We start from the raw sequence: 23853 nt of genomic DNA, 5'->3' as shown, positions 1-23853 counted from the left end.
CTGTCTCATTCATAGCCTTATTGTTTACAACAAAATAGATTAATATGGAATTCACAACTATGAGTTGCACGGTCAAAAAGGATGTAGAGTTCAAATAAGAGATTTTTATGGGGAGTGTGCATGTACTCTCCATGTCTGTGTCGGTTCTCTGCGGGTCTTATTTGTCCCACTGTACAAGGAGACACATTTAGGACCTCAACCTAGTAAAAGTGAAGGCGCGCCACTAAACATTGGTAGGATGTCGCCCTCTACTGGACACTTTTAACCATTCCATGCAGCCCTGCACCTGCCCCGAGGTTATATGCTGCATTTGCAAAGAGGAACAGGAGAAGCTCTGCCAGAACAGTATACAAGAACAGTTTACGCCGGTCATATATGAAGTGACTGGAGATTTTTATTTTCTAAACAGCAAAGTATATAGTTTATATTTTAGTTATGGTAAAATAGGGGAAAAGGTCACTTTTGCATTCTCTACAATGTCACAAATATGCGTAATTTATCGTTTTGATCAGGTGATTTTAAAAAGTTTGGTCAGGTTCGCCTCGCAGATGCACTTCTAGTTGGATACTGAGATGGCTGAAAAATATTGATTTTTTTCTACAGCCTTTGTGTTTGCTTTAATCACAAAGTTGTCGTAAGGTTTCACAAACGAAGCACTACAACATAAATAGCGCTAATTTAGCAAAAGCGGAAGTGGCCATGCTGGCAGGCGGAAGTAGTTCGGTTCTGTTTCAACGGTACGGACACAGGCATGGACTGTCTACGTTAGCGAAGGTGTATTCGTGTAGGCTGGAACTTCTGAGTTGCTGTGTAGTTAGAGATTGCAACCCCGCAAGAGTTTTAGAACCCCTTCAAAAATGGTAAAGTACTGCTTCTTTTACATAGAGAAGGCAAGGAGCTCGATGCTAAGCTAGTGCTAACAAGGTGTATTGTTTCAGGAAGTGTCCACCTGCGCTGCCTATTACCTTTCTTAATGTACCCTGCATGCTAACAGGCCTGTGATGATTAATGGCCTTCAATTATTTTAAAAAACAAACAAAGTCCCTTATTATGCGTCGAAATTCTAGGCTTTCGATAGTGTAAAATTTAATGTAGATTTTATCCAGTAAAGATAAAAAAGTAAAGATAAAATCGACTATATCTTCTAACCGTCCCATTTAGCTGCAGGTTCTAGTCAATGTCAACAGCTGTGCAGTCAATAAACTTTCTTGATCTCGATGAAATTTACTCAGCTGTATTTCTGTTACCTTTGAACCAGCTGTGTAAACGATAGTGCACTTTATAATCACGTTGGAACTAGTTAGCAAACTCGGGTAGATCTTATTTTACACATCGAGCCCGATGTTTCCTTAACATGTTACCGAAGGTTCCGAACCTGCTTAAACCAAAGATTCTGTTCCTGCTTAAACCAAGGGTTTTGTTCCTGCTTGGTCTTCTATAGGTGCATTTTAAGTCTGCTTTCTGTCTTGTTGATTCGCTTTTTCTGGCTTTTGGCTAAATTTTGCAGACAAAAAAACCTTGACACTATGATGGTTGTGATACTGAAAATAATGGTTTCATTATTCATCTCAATATGTCAAAGATTCATCACCCACAGGCTGATATATTTAAAAGTGTTTATTCCTTTGATCATAATTTATAGCTGATAAAAACGCATTCAAATGGAGGTGATGAGTTGGGGAATGCCCAGGTAGCTCTGGTGTCCTGGTGTCTCCCGTCTTCCTGGTCCTGGGCAGGTAAAAACCAGTGTCTCCATAAAGCAGGTCAGCAGAAGGAAGCATGAGTTCTCTAAAATCTCCTGGGAGATGGCTGGACCGACCTCTTACCTGATAAAACACAGAGCACCAGCAGATGGTCCCCCCCCAACACACACACACACACACACCCACGTTCTTGAGTTGGTTTCTTTTCCCGGTACTCTCAAGGTTGCAGCATTCCCACGGCCGTGCACGTTTGTCTACCACGTTTTTCACCTTTCGTTCAGATTTCCAGGCGAGTGTTTAGATACAGCTCGCTGACAACAGGCTTCTTTATCACTGTTGTGTCTTGTGTCGTGATCGTCTCCTGCACAGCTGATAAGTCAGCTGTCTTCCACATGATTGTGTAGCCAACTAAACCAGACTGAGAGGCCACTGAGAGAACCAAGAGTCTCCATAATCCAACCATTTTACTACCGGTATATTTAAATTTCTGAGATGCTGAATTTTGATTTTCTTTAGCTGTAAAACATAGTCATTAATATTTAAAGAAGGAGCCACTTGAAATGCATGTAATTGATCTGGTATATGTGATTTATTTTTTGAATTGATTTACACAAATCGGTCAACTTTTTGATGATATTGTAATTTATAGACATGCACACACATGAAACCCTGAGTGAAACTATAAAGTGCAGCAACTAAAATTGAAAAATGATTCTTTTTTTGCTGAATGTGATGAGACACAACTGTTGATTATTGTATAAAGTCCACTAATATGATTGTCAACCTCTGAAATATTTATTAAATTCTGCAAATCCAGGCAGGTGTTAGTATTGTGAATATAAACCAAGTTAGCCAAGGCCGTGTGCCCATCACCAGCAGGTTTGTTGTGCTGTAGATTTGGTTGTTAATGCTGTCAGTTGTAACAGATGCAGATGTGCAGTAAATATGGTCTTTTGAAACAGCTGTAATGATCAATAATCAACTTTATTTATACAGCACATGTTTTTAAAAAGGTAAAATAATGTGAAACAAATAAAATCACATAAAAATCAGTCTAGAAACACATAAACGGACCCGTTGAAGATAAAATAATTCAGTGTCGGTTACATGTAGTAAAAAAAACCTCTTTAATAGATTGAGGAGGGTTTTTTAAGACACTGAAGCAGGTTTGTTATATAACCCTCATGAACCACCAGAGTTTGAAATGAAACAGACAAGCCTGAGGTGCAGATGTGAGATGTAAATTCTATTTTTGTTTATATGTCTTAAGATGTTCCAGGTATCCATTTGACTACGTAAGTAAAGTCATTTTTTACACATGCTATGCTATGCTATGCTATACTTTTCAGGGACTTTGGCTTGTTGAGTGCATCTAGAAGAACGATCCCATAGTACTGACCTCCTTCAGCTATGGACAATAAACACTAATCTGGAATGTTGGTTCTGTTCTGTTTTGTGTCTAGATGCGTTTCATGCTGCTGTTCAGCCGCCAGGGAAAGCTGCGGCTACAGAAATGGTACACGGCCACAGCGGAGCGAGACAAGAAGAAGATGGTGAGGGAGCTCATGCAGATCGTGCTCGCCCGCAAACCAAAGATGTGCAGCTTCCTTGAGTGGAAGGATCTAAAGATTGTTTATAAAAGGTAAGTAAAAGTAGCTCATGCTTTAGATTTTGAGTTTCTTCCATTCTTTCTCTGTTTTGGAGTTAAAGTGCTTTCTTCCCCCCATGTTACAGTGCTAATTTCCTCATATCAACTCTCTATGTTCTCTCCTTGATTTGTGGCAGGATTGGATGCTTTTTCTTTTTAAACATTTCCATTAAGAGATGTTTTTCTGTTTTTCAGTCAGTAAAAAAGATCAATTCATCAAATGATCTTGACATGTCTCTGTAAAATATATTAATTTTTAGATGAGATAGTGTGCTACAAGCTTTCAAGATATTAAAACATCATGAGACATCTGGTCAAGGGTCAGAGATGTATTGTGGATTCGTGAGTTAAAAACACACGATCTACGTCGTAAACTGTGTATGATCTGCACTTCCTCCCATGACCTGTGGGGGCAGCAACACACCCTTGCTGGTGGGGGGGGGGGTATTAGCTTCAGCCTGTCTCAATCTGAAGGGAAAATCTTTGTTGCAGATGCCCCCTGACACGTATTAATCTTAAGTATGGCAGTATTTTTGGTTTTATGTGGACATTGATGGTGACGAAGATAAAGACAAAAATACAACAACAATATAGAGAACAACACCAGCTAATAACTATATAGTTCTAGATTCAGACTGGCTCAACTAGCTGGTTTGTTTTTGCACGCTAGGGTGGCACTTTAAATAGGAAAGCTAGATTTATTTATTCATTTACTTATTCATTTTTAATCAGTTTGAAACTTGAAAAATGTTCAAATATTGACAGTTGACTTAAAAGATATGTATAAAAAACCCTTTTAACACAGGTATTGTTGACCAAATCAAATAAAAGTGGCTATTTTTCCAGGTTTAATATTCTTTTTCAAAATGTTGTTTTGTATCCCAATATCATGTATCGTGAAATAAATGGATCATTCCCCCTCTATTATCTACTCTTATAGTATCGTCTACTTTAAAAAGGTTATGAAATAAATTTTACTGTAACTGTTGCTGTTAGTCTGATATTTTAATCCCATGCTGACTGTATTTTATACATAGCAAATAAAGTAACGTAGCACATTTGCATTCTGGTTCTACCCTTCACAGACCAATAAAAGTCCTTGGCTTCTTATACGGAGGCTGAGCAATATTAAACTTGAGGTGGGTGGAAAGAAGCCCCAGCATTCCAGTGTTATTGATCTACACACCCACACGGTGTGTGTCAGAGCGCATGACAGAGGTGGTCAAAAAAGACGCTAGAGTGTGTCAGTGCCTGTGTGAAGGCATGTGAGGGGGCGAGCACAGAGGGATTTCCTGCAGCAGAGGGGGAGTAACACACATGTTGAGGGCCACAGAGTGAAAACTCCTATCTGAAAAAGTGTGTGTGTGTGTGTGTGTGTGTGTGTGTGTGTGTGTGTGTGTGTGTGTGTGTGTGTGTGTGTGTGTGTGTGTGTGTGTGTGGTGTGTGTGTGTGTGTGTGTGTGTGTGTCCTGCAGGTATGCCAGCCTGTACTTCTGCTGTGCTATTGAAGAACAGGACAATGAGCTAATCACTCTGGAGGTCATCCACCGCTTTGTAGAGCTTCTGGATAAATACTTTGGCAGTGTAAGTAATTGGCTTCTTTTTTTTTTTTTTTTTTTCTCAAACTTTTGAGTTATGTTGAACCGGTTCTTCATCAATAATGTAACGTTAAATATGAGTTACAATTACAGTTACAATTAAAAAGGCAAAAGTTGTTTGTTCATAAAATTACATGTTTGAATATTTTATTTTAGGGAAAAATAACACTGTTTCGACTGTCCCAGGCTGAGGACACACGAGAGGATTTTGACCAATTTTAAAAATGTAGCAGATACCAGACATGGTTATTTAAACACCAAGTCTTTAGCTAATTTGCTAGCGTGACGGCTCATGGGCAGGAGGCCTCAGATATACTGGCGTGATCAAATATGACCTCAGAGGTCAAACAAGTTTGGCTCATGAACAAATTCGGTAACTAACTGTTTTTAACAGAAAAACGACATAATGGCTTGCAACACACGTTGAGCAAACACTCGTGTTGTTGCCATAGTTACAGGCGCTGGTTCTCTTTCGGAATAATCTAGTTCACAGTACAGTTGAAAAATCCGGATTGCAAACTCTCAAACAATTAATAATTCTGAGTTTTGTGCGAAGGTCCAACTTTAGGGTTGGACAAATAGTCACCCGACGAGCGTCTGGGACTCACAATCTGTGTAAAAGTCTAGAAATCTAGAGACGTGAAAATCTTCAGGGCTGAATTAAGGGTAGCTAACAGCCCTCATCACAAGGACAGACAGAATGAAGAGTACAGGTAGATGTATGTTCATCATTACTGTTTTAAACTGCCTCAGATGAAATGAAAGAGCCGTATAAACTATAATGGGACCACCCATGTGCATCCAGACCTGCAGATGTTCGCGCTGAATTTAGAACGTTGTGTATGTTTGTGCAGGTGTGCGAGCTAGACATCATCTTCAACTTTGAAAAGGCCTACTTCATTTTAGACGAATTCCTGATGGGAGGAGAGATTCAGGACACGTCTAAGAAGAGCGTCTTGAAGGCCATTGAACAAGCAGATCTCCTGCAGGAGGTAAGCTGGCCTGAACCCTCCTCTAGGAGGCTCCGCCACTCACAAAGATCAAGTTCTCTTCTCTGTAGGAGGACGTAGGGAGAGACCATTTTGATTTTAACAGAAATACAGATGATCTAGTAACTATTGTCATTTAGGGTACGACATCAAAGGGTCGTTTCAGACCTTAAATAATGCAAAGAGCACAGGTTGAACCATGACTTCACAAAACAGTATTTTAATTTGGATTTGTCAACCAAAGCTTTGATAATTCTTGGTAGCAGTTTGAGCCACTTTCTTTAATTCTGAGAAATTTTAAAGAGTAAAGCCAGAATTTAAACCCTTTTCCTCACTCAAAATCTTTCCGGATGAGGTGTCCTTGTGCTGGAATTCCAAAAGCACTGGAATGGAACAGCAACGCCTCGGCTGTATTTGACTGTTGATGCAGAAATGGATCATGAGGTGCTCCTGTATAGTCATTCTGGTACAAAGTTTACTTCTAAAAGTATCTAATTCAAGAACTTGGGAGGTTTGGTGTTTGGCAAAGTCTCACCTGTCATGGTGTAAAAGGGGGGGGGAGAAAAATGCAATCATCAGTTTTAGTTGTCATCACTGATTCTAGTCTTGAACACTACCGTTAGCTTCCATGTTTTTCCCAATGTTTACCACCGTGTTTGTCAGCATGTTGATGTCAGACTGTCACACATTAATATAAACATGGCGACGGTCTCTGCAGCCCACCTGGCCGTATATACACGCCGCTCTTTTCAAGTCTTTCTGGTTTTCATTCACAGGAGGACGAATCGCCCAGGAGCGTGTTGGAGGAGATGGGCCTGGCATAGCACAGCGGCTCTGAGAGACAGTACAAACCCGAGCAGAGGGCTGGAGGGACGGTAGGACGCCATCGGACCGACGCCATCGGTCCTGTTGGTCTGTACCTCTGGGGGGAGCAACTGAAAATGAAAGATTCTGGCAACAACTGATCTTTTATCTCTGTGTGTGCATGTGTTACTGTGACAGGGAGAGAATTGGATATTTAAATATGCCGCGTGTTTGCAGGGGAATTTTTAGAGATTTGAAGGGCTCATTAAAATTTGGGGGCTCGTATTTGCATATGGATGTCTGTATCATGCTGATAGAGAGGGAGCAAAATGGCTCTATTGACATCATAAACCTAATGGTTTTTATAAAAAAATAAATATACAGGATTTTGTCATCATTTAAATTAGATCTGTAATGTTTGGTCTTTTTTGTTATCAACAATATCCAGAAAAGGCCGTAACTATTTATAGTCTTTTTGCAATATATATATATCCCTCGTGGTCGTCACCCTCACATATATGGATTTTTACAAAGCCTTTTTATTTAAAGTAAAAATTAAAGTGAAGAGAGTAATTTGTGGGATTTAGAATATGTTCTAGCAGTTTTCAGTTAAATTGAATAACTAGATTGCACCAATTCATCTTTTAAGGTAGACTGTTTAACATAACAATCTACATTAATAAGAAATACTTGAATGTGTTGAAATTAAGACAGAAATATTAATATAAATTACAGATTTCACAGTGGAAAAGCAGAAATTTTAGAGCCTTTTTCCTCTAGATGTTTATACTATTGCTTCAGAGCACCAATTTATGTTCAATAACAGACATTTGGCTCTTCTAAAACTGAAATGATGAAAAGTGTGTAATAACCTGAGCTGTGGATTGTAATGAACCAAAGAATAACATGAAAATATTGTACGCCATGCTCAATGGAATCGAGTCTAGTAAAAGGGGACAATATGATGGTGATAGTATAAAACTGTTGATTATCATTGTGTTTTTACATGGGTCATTTTACAAGGTTTTATTTATTTCAAAGTTGTTTTGGAAATGCTGTTATGAGCAGTTCAAAACAAGAAAAAAGGTCCTGTATAAGTGCTTTTACTGTAACGGCTGGATGTCGGAACCCAGTCCCAGAGGGCCGTGATCCAACCGGGCTTTCTGACCTACCCGGAACTGTTGGGTTCAGCCCTGGAGGACTGGCTTCCACACCCGTTTGAACTCATATCGTGTCTTTTGCTTTAAGCGACGTGCTTTTTAAAACTGCAGTACGGCAACATCATTGAATGTAAACTGCTGAGAGTTTTTGACCGTGTGTTTGCAATGAAACTACTACTGATGAAACTGAACCTTTCAGTGATGGGACATGTTAAATTGATCAGGTTCAAATACGATGGAGTGTAATGAGCAGATAATCTGAGACCTGTTGCCTATGTGCCGAAGTGTCCTTGGGCATGATGCGAAGCCCCAATTTGAAAGAAGTCGGCAACAAACGGGGTCAAAGGTTATGAACACCGACAGATAGGCGAAAGCTTCCCTGTGACCTGTGCCAACGCTGTACGATTGTCACTCGTGTGAATGTAGCTCTGAGCATATGACGCCTCACCACACTGGTGCACCACCTCCACAAGAGAAGGAATTGATCCTTGATGGCTTCCACATTAATGTCTGCGCTCCGTTCTCATTTTAAGTCAGAGTTAGCCGTGTGCACATTTATACATGCCAGAAACTCCTTATTTCTAAGATGTTGTAACCTGATAATACTGCAGTTTCTTTCACTGAAACGATTCAAGTCCATTTAATGTCGTCAAGAGTGAATCAAGTAACATTTAACGAGATCCTTTAGCAGGAGAGATTCATTGATAAAACAAAATATCTAGATTTGGTTTATTTGGTTTTTAAAGGCATGGAGGTACAACAAGGTTTTATCTATCATCTTTATTTGACGGTATGTGAATACTGTCAAAGATGAGAATCTTTCATCTTCAGTTGGACTGGATATTAGCAAGTTTCAGAAATTAGAACGTAGCTAATGTAAGTATTTTTTTCGCTAGCTTTGATTTGTTCATTTCAAGCAGCCCACATTTTAAATATTTAATGTCATTTTTAATCTCTTCTACTCCTACAGAAAAAAAAATCTCGGGTGATGAAGCTGACTAAACTATTTCTATGCAGTAGTCTTTGCTTGTGTGTTTCTTAGAAACATACATTAGTCACACAGGCAGGTGTCAACCCATCTCCTTAGTAAGATTAAACTAGTTAATATATTTCACATCAAGAAAATATCAAGTCAGTAGCAGTAAAAATAATTACTCCAGGTTAGGAGAAGCACAGGAATAAGAGTTAGGCTCTAGGACAGATTTTATAAGGTCAGAGCCAAAGATTTGTGAGATAAAGGGAAGGACATGCACCTGTTAGCAGTCACGCACATTAAGGATCCAAACAAAATCTATACCTTATGCTCTCTGTGACGAACGTTAATCAACCACTTATATTTAATAACATTGTGAATATTTAATAACATGTATCTTGATTAAAAGGACAGTGGTCCTAACATACATCCCAGTGAGGCGTTTTCTCCCCTTTACTCTTAGTATAGAACTCTCTTAACTCTGTCAGAGTTCTTCTGGTCAGACTGACCGTGGTCTACTGATTAGCATATTTGCTAGAGAACTTCTATACGTGCTCTCCTGGAACAATCTCTGTAGTTTATTTTAAATAAGGGCTCATGTTTTTGCAGATTTTAAATCTAATAAAAGCACGAATAGCCAATGGATTTGCAATTCAGGCATCCTGGACAGTTGGAACGCCACCTATCGAAGAGCAAGGGAAAAATGCTGTATTTAGTTGGTATTTCTTAGTGTGACGAGCCGAGCGATGCGATGTCAGGAATAGAACCTGTCGGTACTAAACACAAAATCGCTATGAGGATAAAAGAAATGGTTTTGAATTTGGAGTCGACTTTTTATTCTGCGACATGTTAATATTTTATTGTGGTTGCAGTTGTTTTATTCAGTTTTGGCACGTTATTCTTTATAAATAAATCTACAGAAGCTAATTGAGGCTCAAATTTTAATTGCTGCATTGTTAAATCAGAGCGGGCTGTGGTTTTGTGCTGTAAAATACATCTTAAACCTGTTTAAGTTGATTGATTTTGTGTCCCAGGAAAACTTTAAAGGTCACTCAGTGTCTGAATGTAATTTTCTAAAAAAAAATAAAAAAATAAATGGTTTTAAATAAAATGATTGGTGTTATTTCTGATCTGTTCCATGAGCAACTGGGACTTGGCTTTTTTTCCATTTTGCTGTCGTATGTACAGCAGCAGGTCCATTTGTAGATGATGGTCTTCCCGGCTGATGAGAGCATCAATATTGAATTTTACCTTGAAACATTAACAGCACAAATATACAGAGAGAATTACACGATATTACAGCAGCAGCTCTTAATTTAACCCAAATTCTAAAGAGATGCCAATTTTTGATCCTACACACGTTCACTGAACACAGAAACCACCTGATGGGTTGGATTGAAGGCTGCTGACGTTTCGCCCGGAGACAGTGGACACCTTCCACCTGCTCCCACTGGTGAGCACATTATTGGCCCTGGAACATCCAGGAAACATCAAGAGGGTCAATCGAGGATGTCAAACATGGCCTGTGGCCAGAACTGGTTCATACCAGGGTCCAGTGAGAACATCGGCACAAATGTCTTTTACAAAACAACAGTTTCTTATTCGCCCACAAGGGGCTTGTACAGTGGAAATGTTACTGTCTGTGGCCCCTTATAACTAATAACGTCTTTGTCTAAATGTACGTAACAGATAACGAAATGTATGTGTATTACAAATCATTTCTAGCTCTTGATAAATTGTTCTGATTAAACTGGGAAATACTTTGTTTTTCAGGTCAGTATGACTAAACGGCTTAAACTTGTAGCTCCACTATGATCCTTACATTGTCATACACATGTTTCTGGGGCTGCTTCTTGGACTCAGTAGTGGTCAGAGAGAGGAGGCCGATATAGCTAAGTTGTCGGCCATGTTGGAGGACTTGTCCGACCTCCTCCAGGACTCTCCACCTGTGCTTTGTGATTGACAGATACCGCCACTCCTTCCTGCCCACGGACGTTATACAGTCTTATCGGCACATCTTGGTTGGCCGTCAAACATGTTGTACAAATATATGATGATAAATGACTGGTTTAACTGCGGATGCATATTCTTTGGATTGATGTGCACGTTCCATTACGGGTGCATTTTACTGCATCTTCCTGATCCTTTTTTATGGAATGGATAGGTTTATTTTTACAGATGAACCAATGGGCTGAGTAGGTTACCGAGGTGAAACCTTCTAAAACCTGCTATCGCTCCCCCCTTCTCCAGTTCATCCAGCTGCTCCAGCACTGCAGCTAATTGGCGGCGTGGGTGGGTGGGTTTGCGGAGAAAATCTTGTGAACGGAACTCAGCCCAGTGACGTCAATGGGGACTGCTGACGCGGGAAGCACGTGAATGGGGAGGGCAGGGATCTGAAACAGCTGCAACCACCGCCGAAGTATAGGGAGGGAGGGAGAGAGAGAATAGGAATCCCAAAAGAAGCGGAGGAGAGAAACTCCAGCAGTGACGCCACAAGCGCAGAAACAGAGGTCTGCGTGAGACTCCGCGATTTCAATGTGCACGAGGAGAAAAAAGGCGGAATTCCCCCGCTGAACTAAAAGTAAGTGTAAACTTTATGTCTTTTGTGTTCATCGCATCAAGGTGTATTTTCATTATAAGGGTCCTGTTGTGGATTGTTTAACAAATCTTCCACAAATTCATGTAAACAAAGGCGGAGCAAAAAAAATAAAATCTTAGTTGAATCAGTTTGGATAATACAATTTCTAATTTAATAATGTATTTTATGTTAATTTTTTTTGACAATTTTTTTTTTACTTCTCTCTGCTCTTACAGTCAAACAATGTTTATGTGTATTTTTCCTCCTAATTGGTCTAATTGAGCTTTATTGGTCATTACACCTGTGGCGACTGCGATTGTTCACGTGATTCTCCCCCATCGTCATTATCCTCTTCAACACCGTTGTGCACGAAATTAGCGTCATTTTCCGCCATCACCGTTGCAGCTTATTTTGCACAAAAAAGAGGGGGGGAAACAATGCAAATCACAGAGTGAAGCTGCGTCAGTAGGTCTTTTTGTGCACGAACATATAACCATGTAAATGATCTGATTCTGGTCCGTTGTTCTGTAAAATGTCTGCAGAAAACCGATTGTTATCTTTAATGGTTCATTCTAACCGAGGAAGTGGAGTTAGGTTTGCAGAATTTTATTCTTTTTTTGTTCCTTAAATCTCTTTCCAATGTAAACAACAACAAAAAAATGTTTCAGGTCAAAGGACCGGTTCTTCTTTTATGGGGATGAGAAGTGACACTATCATGTTGATTTTTTCTTTAATCTATATAGAAGGAAGTCTGTCATATTAGAAGCTTCTTATCTTGATAATGGCTTGCACAATTGATAGAAACCTCAGTCCAGGCCCCTTTGGAATGTATATACAATTAAATAAACATCTTTTTTTTGTTTTTAAAATGGATTTATTAAATGGATTGATGGATGGGTAAACAATGAAATTACTGTGACAAATAATAATTGAGAGTAGAAAAAACATTACAAATAATTTGGATCAACAGTCATTATTGACTGGTTTTCCAACTCCTAGCATCACAGCGTCGTTGTTTTTGTGTATGTATATGTATAGGTGTACATAGACACGTAGACAGTCAAATTTAAGGAAAAGCCACTCAAATTGTTGTCCATAGTAATCACCACTATCTATTAAAGGTTTAAGTGAAAACCAACTGCAAATATAACAAATTAAAATACAACTGAGTACTTAAAAAATAGTTGCCAAAAGTGTGTAACAGTGTTTTGTCCAATCTTTAGGTCCACATCACAACTAATCACCAGTCCTACTGTGAGCGGCAATGATTGGGCCCCATGATGCCTCAAGTGCCCTTTCCATCCTCATCATCCTGACAGGATCATCCTGTCTTCATCTGGCCATGCCCAACCCAAACCGTATCCCTGGGAATGTCAATGACCCACACACAGATACTCTCCCTAGGTTGTTGGAGACATTAAAGAAAGAAGATAAGGAGGAGGAGGAGGAGGACCTCTTTAAAGATATGGATCCCCAAACATTAGCAGCAGTTTTGGTGGAGTCACTGAATCATTCACAAGTAGCAAAAAAGAGGGACGGCAAAGAGCAAAAGGAGGATGTGAAGGTTGAAACAGTGGAGGGTGATAAAGAATATGTAAACCAAGATGTGCCAATAATGGAGAGAGCTGACCGAGACAGGCAACTGGAGTTAGAGTTGATGTTAGCTGCACAAGGGAAGGAGCAAGACAAAGAGAGGGAAAACGAGTTGAAAAAAGCCCTGGAAGAAGAAGAGAAAGTAACTGAGAAGGTGACTAGTCGCACCACAAGCCAGGACATCCATGTTCAAATGGAGCAGCTACCCAAAGGTCCAGAGGAAGGGGTGGAAAGTCAGCAAGACGTCTCACCCCGGGAAGGCCCTGACAGCAATGAAGAGGAGGAACAGCTCAGCCCCGAGGAGCTAAAGAGTCTTGAGACCATGATGCAAGTATTTCCCCGTTTGAACACTGTCACTAAGAGGGAGCAAAGTTTAGAGCAAAATGAGAGAGACATCAGAGATTATAGTAGCTACAATGATGTTATACCACTGAACAAAGGCAACAACCTAGCAATGACGAAGAAGAAACTAAAATGGCAAGAGGAGACACAGAAAGCCCTAAACTTCCCAACATTCGGCAGCAACTTTATGGATGAGTTTGAGAATAATAATTATGATGGGGGTAAGACAGAGCAGCTCCAAAATTCAGTTGAGCAAGAGTTACTCGCAGATGATGAACCAGAGGAGAATGACAACGAGGACGCGCTGAGCCCTGAGGAGGAGGAGGCGCGCGCTAAAGCGGAGCAAGAAGAGATGAGGAGGCAGGCCGCTGAAGCGCAGAGGGCCAAGATGGAGGAGGAGAAACTAGCAGATATCGCTTCTGACATGCTGCTGCGATACATGGGAAAGCAAGGCAACGGGAACAAGAAGCACAGCTCCAATGCCATGGAGGACAAGCGTTCTGATGAGGAACAGGAGGTGGCAGAGGAGAACGATATTGATCCGCAAACAATCGACAAGCTGATTGAGATTTCCAGCAAGCTTCATCTCCCTGCCGATGATGTGGTGGATATCATCAGTGATGTGGAGAAGAAGAAAAAGAAGGACATGCCCTCTGGGGTATTCCATCAGCAACCAAACATCGTGCCTCCCTCCTTCTCTTCTAAACATGTTTTAACTTCAATCCCGATTTCAACTGAACAGAACCGACCTCCTGTCTCTAAATTTCCGTCTCCAGCACTCAGTCAACTCAAAGCCTGGTTCAGAGACAGACCCCTTTCAAAATCACCAGATATCTGGGGCAATCTTCCAAAACCTCTACTTGCCAATAGAAATCAGCCCAAGACTTTAAACCCATTAAAACAAGAATTCTGGATCAAATCACTCAAGCCCAACTACCCATTTTACCCCTATTCTTACTATCAGAGAACCCCCTATCCGGTGTACCCCTACTTTTTCCCTCCCCCTCTAAGATCCAAACCTCGTTTTTACAGTTCTCAATCTTCTCAGAGCAGCAATAACTTCAAGGGAAACTCCCAGGATGAATCTTATTATAACGTCCCTAAAAAACACCTCTACAGTTGGGTCCGTCCCCCACCCAGATCCCCCCCTACAAGCTTCCAACGAAAGCCTTACTTCAGCCGCTACCCTCACCCATTCTATCCGTGGACGTTTCAGCCAATTCTCAGACCCCGTTATCCTCCCCCAGTACCTGCGATCCCTCCACAACTGAAGAAGTATTATTACTCGGCGTCGGCCCATCCAGCGATGGCAAATGAATTTGACTGAAAAGTGACTAAATGGCATACAAGAACAAGGAATAGAAAAACGACAGACAGGAAACAGTACCCTTTCAGTTTTCTTCTACTGGTGTTTGGTTTTGTTTTACAACTGTAACAAGTTTCTTTCTCCTGTTTTGACCGGATGTTTTCGGACCAGGACTTTACAAAAGACTTTTCTGATGGGCTGAATAATGTTAATGAGGATGTTCATGACAACTGCTCTGTCAAATTTTTTTCTTGCTAGAACATTTCCATTAAATAACAAGCATGGCGTTCTCCATTGCTATGGTTTGCAGCACTATTACAGGAGGGCAGTCTTATGTTGTTTCTTGCATTAAAGATAGTTTTAGCATACTTCTGTAACATCCACTTTCCTTATTTTAGCTATTTTACTAAATGTTGGCCACTGGGAGCAGACATCTCATATATATTGGGTAGAAAAATAACCCAACCCACCTTCAGGAGTATCATAAAATGACATCAGAGTCCAGTTTCCAGTGTGTTTTTAATATGAAAATGTAATTATAAAATCTAGTTTTATGCCATATTTCCCATTTAATATATACTCACTTGCATTATATAGAAAATATCACATTGCTGTAAAAGATGACTCATGCTTTGCATTCAACTTAAATCCCTTTGTTGCTATGGTAACCGGCCCTGGCAAAACACTGCTTTTTTTTTTTTTTTTAGAGTTAAGCTCCTTTTTTTTACATAACACATGTAACAGGCTGCTGTTGTTTTCCCATCTCATGTTGAGGATAAACCAAATGTATCAGGACGTTCTACCACATCTGTTTATAGCACTGGGGGGAAAAAGTGCAATTTTTTTTCCTTTTTCCTTTAATTTCATGGCACATGACAATTGTTTGTGTATGTTCAGGTGACATTTAAACCATAATGTTAAAATGCTTGGATGGATGATGGAGTGCTGAGAGTTCCCCCATAATAGTTTTTATAAGACATTTTATTCATATTTCACAGGGGTCAGGAGGTGATGATGCAGTTTGGTTTCCTCAATGTTTTGGACATTTATGGTAACCTCCAAATCTCTGCAGCACTCTCACTCTCAGTGCAATATTATGTCAGATGTACACTGAATGAAAGTATTTTATAATTTTTTAATATATATTTTTTTCATTAAGCAGGGAATTTCAGAGAAAAAGACAATAAGAGAAAAGCTGAGATTTGACAAGACAGACCAAGGGAGGGAGAATACTGTCTGCATGTATGTTTATTTGTATTTGAAAAAAAAAAAAACACTATTGAAGATATAGAAGCAACAATCAAAAAAAAACTTTTAAAAAAAGAGCAATGACATTCGTGGTCCTGAAAAGTGCTGTCAATGATTGTGTTGTAACATCATAATAAACATGCGTTGCTGGATGTAAGTATGCGCATGTCTTTTGCTATACACAGTGAACCCAATAAAGTAATTTAAAAAAAAGACACTTTATGGTGACACGATAGATTTTTTTGTGAGAGAAGGGAGCAAACATTGCCACAAACAACTTAATTCACAGTAAGTGTTAGTCATGGTCATAACGCCAATGTCACATGGGAAAGTTGCAAATGTATAGAGCGATATCAAACTGAGTATTTGATTCTGCTTAAACGGATTTTCAGTTCATTGATGATCTTCGCTAAACACTGACTGTTTTGAGGCAATCAATAAGGCAGAGTATTCAAAATTAACACAGGGATTTGTTGATGTGGAAGCAAATTAAATATTGAAAAAACAAATGCATGCAACAAGGACAGAAGATAAAGAGATGGCACAGCATCGGGGGGAAAAGAAACATGGCTAAGGAGAAGACTGGTTAATAGTTGCAGTAATGCACATAGAGGAGAGCTGCAGTGATTCATGTTGTCACGTGGTGAGGACTGGGTGACTCATCTACCAACATCATCATGCAGCCACTGCAGAGCGTGCACACACACACACACACACACACACACACACACACACACACACACACACACACACACAGTGAGAGATAGAAAACACTTACACTGCATATACTGTATATCCCATCTGTCTAATACACACATCTATGCACATGAGGCTGAGCATAGCGACTTCAAAGAGAAAGAAAAAAAACAGTACAATTAGAGAATAAGTAATTAATTTTTTAATGCATAGCCAAGTAGTGGTTTCTTTAGATGATGATTCTGGGTGTAGGAGTAATACAATTCTTAACAGTGTATATTGAAATTGTTGTTGTGATTTCAATGTTTTTTGACTAATGCCATATGGTACTTTGGTGTATGTGTTGTATCTAAGCATAGCTGTTGCAATAGCTTTAGCCAGAACATCTTATTATCACGCCAGGTTTTTTGACAAGTAGAAGAAATAAGGCGCTTCAAAAACCTCAGTTGTTCAACCAACTAATATTGCAGATACTACTGTTACCGATTACATATTATTTCAAATATGTTTAATTTTTGTAGGAGCAATGTTGGACAGGGCAGTCAATCACGTTTGAGTTCAAAATTAAGTAGCCAATCCGCATCTCAAATTCTGCCCTCGGCAAAACGTGTACTCCACTGGTAGCGTGGCCGAGCGGTCTAAGGCGCTGGATTAAGGCTCCAGTCTCTTCGGAGGCGTGGGTTCGAATCCCACCGCTGCCATGTTTTTTTAAAAAATGAAGCATGTACACGTAGCTTCAGAATCAAAGAAACCACCATTTTTGTCCTTCACACTCCAGTCCGGAAGGTGGCAGTAATTCACCAACGAGATGGTTGCCAGTCGCAAAAAACCCCAGAAGAAGTAAAAGTAGTAGTAGAAGAAGAGACGGAAGTCTTATTGACGTTTCTAGAGAAGGAGGTACACAACACCTCTGTGTTCTGGCTCATCCAATATATTTTATTGTAGCTAAACTGTTGGCTCGAAGATACTTAGTGGAGCTCGGCTGTTGTGTGCGCTACTGATATTGAATAACTGTGAGTGTTGTTTAAGGTGAAATGAAGCCGCCACCTCGTAAACGAGCTAAAGTGGATCGGAGCCTGGAGGAAAGATTGGGATCACGCAATTTATTGTCTAAATGGCAGCAGCCGGAGAAGAAGAAGCTCCTTAAAGCCCTGAGAATTCTCGGCAAGACCACTGGAGGAAACGTCGACATCGATTACGCTTTCTTACAAAAAAGCATCGTTACCCGGTCCGTGTCAGAGGTGCGTTTTAACGTGTTGAGAAGATATTGACAATGAAACTTCTATAACGACATTAATGTTATTTGTTGAAAGGTTTTTGTCATTTCCTAGCAGGTAACCTGCTCCCAGTTTTCTTTGCAAAAGCTTAGCTTCAGTTGTGTACTTGGTAGGATAGAAAACCCGGCCGTGGTTTATGGGTCTTGTCGGACTCGGTTGATGATCTCTGTCTTAAATTTTATTATTTCTTTTATTTTGACCTTGCTATAAAATCACATGGCTGTCAAACTCTGCCTCTTCTTTTGTCTAGATTGAGTGTGTGGTGGAATCACTAAAGGATAAAGTGATAGCAGGTGCATTGCAAGAGCTGAGCAAGTGGAAATCACAGAGGAATTTAAGAAAGCCGATTGAGATTTGGAAAGACATGGCGTTTTCTGTCACTGGAAACCTTGAAGAACACATTTCCACCGCCTTTTCTCAGGTATTATAATCAATGCAGTTGCCATGTTGGCAGTAAAATGTCACAAACGTGAATTATGAATTGCGTGCCTCTATTATTATTATTATTATTATATTATTATTATTATTATTATTATTATTATTATTATTATTATTATTATCATTCCCCCCCCTGTGTTTTTGTTGTTTACTCAGATGCTGATGGTTTCATCTACGGAGCCTTGTACTCTGGAAAACTCCGACCCTCCCCACGTACACAAACCACCCAAAACCACCCATCTTGTTGGGCGCACGGTTCCTCTCAGACCAGTACCGCATGCGCCTTTTCCAGGTAGGTGTCTGTTTTTTTGTCATCTTCCCTCCAATTTCTGAAGCCCCTGGCGGGCCCTCTTTAAGGCCCCTGTCCAAGTCTATCTATATATATATATATGTTACTTTTAGAATATTTACTGGAATATCTAGTTACTAGCAGGCTAGCTACTGCACAAAAGCATCGTGTGTTTGGCAAGTGAGCGAATGCTCTAAAAATGATTCAATTGTAAGATCGGTGAAATTTCTGGATGAAGAACCCGATTTGTTTTTGAAAAATCCGTGGGAAAATAAATCTGGATCATGACCTCTTTCAACTTTTTTTCCTTTTTTTGGTTGCACAACGCAGCCCGACCAGTGAACAGTGGAGGGAGGTTGAGGCCTGCAACCCCCCCACATCTCAGTCCGCTGCACCTTCACCGGCAGCTGAAAAAAGCCCCCGTTCCCCCTCAGCGACGACACAGAGCGTTGACAGTTCTACAGTCCAGCAGCCGTCGGCCCATCAGCAAACTGCTGCCGCTACCCCAGCATCTTCCTCACCCGGTCCTGGCACGGCCCCACCTCCAGCCACCAGTGCAACGCCAGTTTCCAGTGTCTCGCCTTCACACGCGACCTGTAATCCTGCGACAGCGCTTTCCCCATCGGCAGCAGCAGCTCACGCCCGGTTCGGGCGCACCAGCAAATATGCCACTACAGACAGTCCCAGAATGCTTGGCGTCAAATGCGTAGTGGACTTTGAAAAGATATATCGCTACCTGAGTATGATACACAAGCCTGACTGGGAGTGTCATCTCACGGCGATGGGTAAGACAGTCCCCCACCACTCATGACCTCCAACCGTGGGTCTACAGCCAACATTCTGAGTGATTAACATGTTACTTCTGCTGTTAAATGACTTGACACGATGGTCACCTTAAATCTGTGTGGCTGCTGGGTCTTTTCAGAATAACTGTTCTGGTCCTGGTTGATTTTTTTCCTCTTGTCCTCTAGAGAGCGCTATAGTCTTGGATCTATTGATGTCTCTCCCAGAGGAGCTGCCACATCTCGACTGCGACAAACTGTACAAGCATCTCCTCCAGGTAAGGGTGTGTGCACAGCACCATTTCTCATGAAATAGCAGGAGCTTTTAAAAAACGTGCACGTGGCCTGGAAGAAAAAATAGATCAGATTGGATTCTGCTCAGAATGTCCTGGAAATAAGTTGCGGTCTGGTTTTATTTCAAACTCATAAAACATTCCCGAGTCACACATTTTATTTGTGTTACGAAGTAAACAACACTGACATGCTGCAACTTCTGGGAACAAAAATGAATGAAAATGAAACGTTTTTAGCAGCACAGGTGATCGGCATGTTCCATCCCAAATCCTCACCGTCTATTTCCTGGAGGGACTAGAGAACAAACCCAGTAATGGAAGTAAACATTGCTATTAATGCAGAACAATCCCGTCCCATCTAGTCCAGATTTTCTGTCCTACCCGATGTCTCCCTCCCCCTGATGTCTCCACACACACACACACACACACACACACACATTTACAGTTGTGCTCCTCATCTTCAGGTGTACAAGTGCCTGTCTTCCCCTGCTCACTCCAGCAATGCAAAAGAGATGCTGGAGGCGCTGAGGCGCACGTTTGCTGGCCAGACAGAGACAGAGACGGGGACGGGGAGCGGCCCAGCTGGAAACGAGACCGCGGGGCAGCAAGACGCCGCCGCCGCGGCTGATCTGGGCGATGTGGCAGCTGGTGGAGGACAGAAAACGCAGCCAAATGAGTCATCGCGGACCCAAAATACCCCTAAGCAGTCCAGCAATGCAGATGTGACAGAATTCAGCCCCCCCCCTCTCAACCCCTTTATGATCCCTTTGGAGATGTTGAGGCGCAAGTAGTTCCTGCTGCTTTTATGTTCATATTGATTTATTGCGTGTTGGTTTCAGTATCTTAGAAACAGTCGCAGAGTTTGGATTATTTTCAATAATTTCCTGTGTTGAATATAATAGAAGTTATTACGCAATATTATATTTATGTATTTGTATAAAAATTAAAGCTATATACATAATGAATGATTCCTCTCAATTGTCCCAACGATTGAGTATCGACCAAAACTACAGGGGTGAAAGGACATATTACATAGTTTTGAAAAATGACGCAAAAGAAGTTTACATTTTAACATGAATTAAACTTATTTTCTACTGGCCTTGTTTTATTTTATGATTTTTGCTATGAAGCACAAAAGCCTAATAATAATTTAATAGCCTGGAATCAAAGCTACATGTTAAACGATGCACACGCTGATCTTTTATTTACCTTCCAAATTATGTCTTTAAGTCAGTTTATAAAGATATTCCTGGAGGGGTGCTTAAGGAAGTTTTTTAATTTTAGTAAAAATGATCTTAGAAATAATACATATGTGTTTTCTACAACACACACACACACATATATATATATGCCATCTCATGGCAGCTGAAATTGCATACATCATGAATTTCAGAATAAAGAGCACTTCCGGTATAGTGCCACGAGGAGGCGCTCTAATATAAAACAATTAACCCGGTAAAACCCGAATCTAATGAGCATTAAGTCATGAGTGTTATTTAAGTATTGAAATCCACGTAAAGTAAATCCAAGTAAAGGTAAAATGCACCTTGCAGTTGGTTTGGGTTGTGAAGTATAGAATCATTGTACATAAAGTCATAATGTAGTGCGAGAGAATGAAAATATGGATTTTGTGGCAAAAATGTACTAAAGCATCAAATCATTTGTTTGCTTTTGCTCTTTCTTATTCATGGTTAAAATAAAACGTCATCTGGAATGTTGGTTTACATATTCAGTCCGTAATAACATAAATAAAATAAAGGATAAATAAAGGATCCTGTCAAACTTTGTGAAAATTGAAACCAACATCCATCTTTTCATTCTGTCCCATTCAGAGGTTTATGCTTTATACTATTAATAAACACAGGACAATGTCCCTCTTGTAAAACCTGGCAGAGACGCGCTTGTTGGGCCTCGTAGCTCAGCGTGTCCACATGGCTGAAAAAGTATAATAATGTGCTTTTAAATCCATTTGTATAGAGGCTTCAAGAGCTGCTTTTAGAGCAGTTTGTATGGCTGCTGAGGAGGTCTGGAAAGCCACAGCTGTTAAGTGAAGATGTGGCAACTTTACATGTGCACGTGTGTTTTATGAATAGAGTTTGTAAATTTCTGTTTAATGAAAGTCAAGAGGTGCCAGCAGATTAAAGGCAAAGGTAGCACAAGGGCTTAACAGGGACCAAATAAACGGCAAAACTGCTTTGGGCCTTTTTAAAAAGCTTAATTCGTAAAGAAAGCCGCTGCCGCTGCCGCTGCCTCAGGCGGCAGGAATCATAGAGAAAACCTAGCTCTCGGTCTGTGCGAGCCCTTATGCTAGGAAACACTGACACCGTATCTACTGAGGACAAGAACCAGCCTCGTCAGCAACACTGAGAAACTACAGTCTTGTCCAAAAGATTTTTCTGAAGGCAAATGAGGATCTCAGGTACCATCAAAGAAATAAAGGATGCAGCAGTTGAATCAGGGTCACGATGGCCACCAGACAACCACCTGTAGTTACTTCGCTTGTGCTACACCTAAAAACAGGTGTGCATGGGGCCTCCCAGCAATGGGGGCCCTGGCACTTCATCCTGGGCGTCGACACTCAGACTGCTGAACCCGACTCTGGGCAAACGTTAGAAAAGGGATGGATGGACGATCGACAGCAGAAACGTAAAAAAAAAGTACATACATGCAAATGGGAGAGTTGGTTTAGTGCAGCACTGGTCTGAACTGGTGGGTGTGGAAAGACACTCGGGCAGCTGGACACCTAACAGACTGAAGCGAATAGGCGGGAGGAGGGTGCAGCAGAGCGTACGGCTCTAGAAGCTCTCCCAGATATCAGCAAAGGTTCTGGACAGCTTTGAAAGCGCGGAGCGGAATCTTTAAATGGATAATGAAGCCACACAGGAGCCAGCATCGACGTAGTTATTCCGACTGAACGCAAACCCAAACAGGACGCCCTCATTTGAAGGCATTAAAAGCCTTATAATTCTTCCTTCTCTATCATCTTTACCACTGTGTGGGTGCATGATGGAACGTGCACATCGATGCAGCACAAAACAAATTACGCACACGTGCACGCAGCCTATAATGTGTACCGAGAACGTCTTGGTAAGCAATGATTGGAGGACAGAGGGAAAAAACAAACTGCGCAGCAGATATGAGGGTGGAAAGGAAAAAGATTGATGTGTTCTGCCCAGTCAGTGTTGCTGCAGTAGCAATTAGATAATAGGTATGGATCTGCAGCACGCAGGCTGCTCAACACCATTAGAGATTAGCCCCAGAAAGCCTTCGCTGCCTCTTGGATCCGGACCTGTTTATGGCCTTTATGGAATCCATGCTAAGACCTGTCGAATTCTCTTCACCTGCGACAAACACACACTCACTCCTTTTTCCAAGGCTCTTCTCCGGTTTCAAATTTTTGGGAGAGTTCAAACCAAAGTCTTGTCATGTTGTCCTCATAAATAGTATCTATAGATGGGGCGTAATTAGGTGGATCCATCATATTGCACAAGCGAAATATGCAATTTATGCAAGATCCGGGCGGTCTAGGTAGAAGCAGACAACAGCGTCCCAGCTTTTGGGGTAGACATTATTGATTATGTAATATACAGTCGGCGGTGGCGCAGTGACTCCTGTTATTTCCTTGAGGGCCGGGAGCCAATAAACGGAGACAAATGAAGTAATGGAGAGAGGAGAGGGAGAAGAGAGGAGCATTAAAGACGAAGGTGACCAAATGTGCCGATGTTGCAAGTTGGCATGCCAGCGTGGGCGGCTTCATCTTCGTATTGCAGAAGCTAACCCCCTTTTGACAGCAGGGAGAGGGCGCTGTGTTAATTCCATATGACGACCATCTGTGGTTGCTGAATGCAGCACTTCCTGGTGTGGGGAACAGATCCACCTGTCTTACATGTGTGGCGGCTCTTACTTTTAAGACAGTAGCCGATTTCCCATTCATCACTTCATTTCTAGTAAAACAGAACACGGTTACTGTAACTGTACTCATCCAGGATTTACACGGGGACAGTGAACAGCAGACTCACCACAGAAAGCGGGCTACACCCCCCAATATACAGGGGTCCTACTAGGGGCACCACAAACACCCAATGGACCACAGACTCCCAAATGGAAACCCATTAATACCAAATAAAATTATACAAT

The 23853-nt window shown here is 41.0% G+C and overlaps 3 protein-coding genes and 1 non-coding gene across 4 annotated transcripts; all 4 read left to right on the top strand.

The window, feature by feature from the left end:
• Positions 1-562: 562 nt before the first annotated feature.
• ap1s1 (adaptor related protein complex 1 subunit sigma 1) lies at positions 563-7735 on the top strand. The gene is made up of 5 exons (XM_057026836.1): positions 563-860; positions 3167-3345; positions 4826-4934; positions 5803-5940; positions 6714-7735. The coding sequence occupies exons 1-5, from the start codon at positions 858-860 to the stop codon at positions 6759-6761; spliced, it is 477 nt and encodes a 158-aa protein (XP_056882816.1). The 5' UTR covers positions 563-857; the 3' UTR covers positions 6762-7735.
• A 3555-nt stretch (positions 7736-11290) lies between these two features.
• Positions 11291-16158, top strand: vgf (VGF nerve growth factor inducible). The gene is made up of 2 exons (XM_057026835.1): positions 11291-11455; positions 12676-16158. Exon 2 carries the CDS (start codon positions 12717-12719, stop codon positions 14712-14714), a length of 1998 nt encoding a protein of 665 aa, XP_056882815.1. The 5' UTR covers positions 11291-11455; positions 12676-12716; the 3' UTR covers positions 14715-16158.
• Positions 16159-17256: 1098 nt separating this feature from the next.
• trnal-aag (transfer RNA leucine (anticodon AAG)) lies at positions 17257-17338 on the top strand. The gene has a single exon. It is a non-coding gene; the product is annotated as a tRNA-Leu (tRNA).
• A 159-nt stretch (positions 17339-17497) lies between these two features.
• Positions 17498-20815, top strand: snapc2 (small nuclear RNA activating complex, polypeptide 2). Its single transcript, XM_057028743.1, has 7 exons — positions 17498-17878; positions 18165-18335; positions 18509-18644; positions 18755-18821; positions 18972-19426; positions 19613-19701; positions 20181-20815. Exons 1-7 carry the CDS (start codon positions 17672-17674, stop codon positions 20505-20507), a joined length of 1452 nt encoding a protein of 483 aa, XP_056884723.1. The 5' UTR covers positions 17498-17671; the 3' UTR covers positions 20508-20815.
• Positions 20816-23853: the final 3038 nt, after the last annotated feature.

This window comes from Takifugu flavidus, chromosome 3 (genome assembly GCF_003711565.1).
Source record: "Takifugu flavidus isolate HTHZ2018 chromosome 3, ASM371156v2, whole genome shotgun sequence".
Lineage (NCBI taxonomy): Eukaryota > Metazoa > Chordata > Actinopteri > Tetraodontiformes > Tetraodontidae > Takifugu > Takifugu flavidus.
This window is presented reverse-complemented; position numbering and strand designations above follow the sequence as displayed.

Bases quoted from the DNA above. Each gene is read 5' to 3' on its own strand.
- snapc2 (XM_057028743.1), top strand. From the start codon at position 17,672: ATGAAGCCGCCACCTCGTAAACGAGCTAAAGTGGATCGGAGCCTGGAG. The intron at 18,645-18,754 runs GTAGGTGTCTGT...TGTTACTTTTAG, and splicing joins ACCGCATGCGCCTTTTCCAG to AATATTTACTGGAATATCTA. The intron at 19,702-20,180 runs GTAAGGGTGTGT...CCTCATCTTCAG, and splicing joins TGTACAAGCATCTCCTCCAG to GTGTACAAGTGCCTGTCTTC.
- vgf (XM_057026835.1), top strand. From the start codon at position 12,717: ATGATTGGGCCCCATGATGCCTCAAGTGCCCTTTCCATCCTCATCATC.
- ap1s1 (XM_057026836.1), top strand. The intron at 3,346-4,825 runs GTAAGTAAAAGT...TGTGTCCTGCAG, and splicing joins CTAAAGATTGTTTATAAAAG to GTATGCCAGCCTGTACTTCT. The intron at 4,935-5,802 runs GTAAGTAATTGG...ATGTTTGTGCAG, and splicing joins TGGATAAATACTTTGGCAGT to GTGTGCGAGCTAGACATCAT.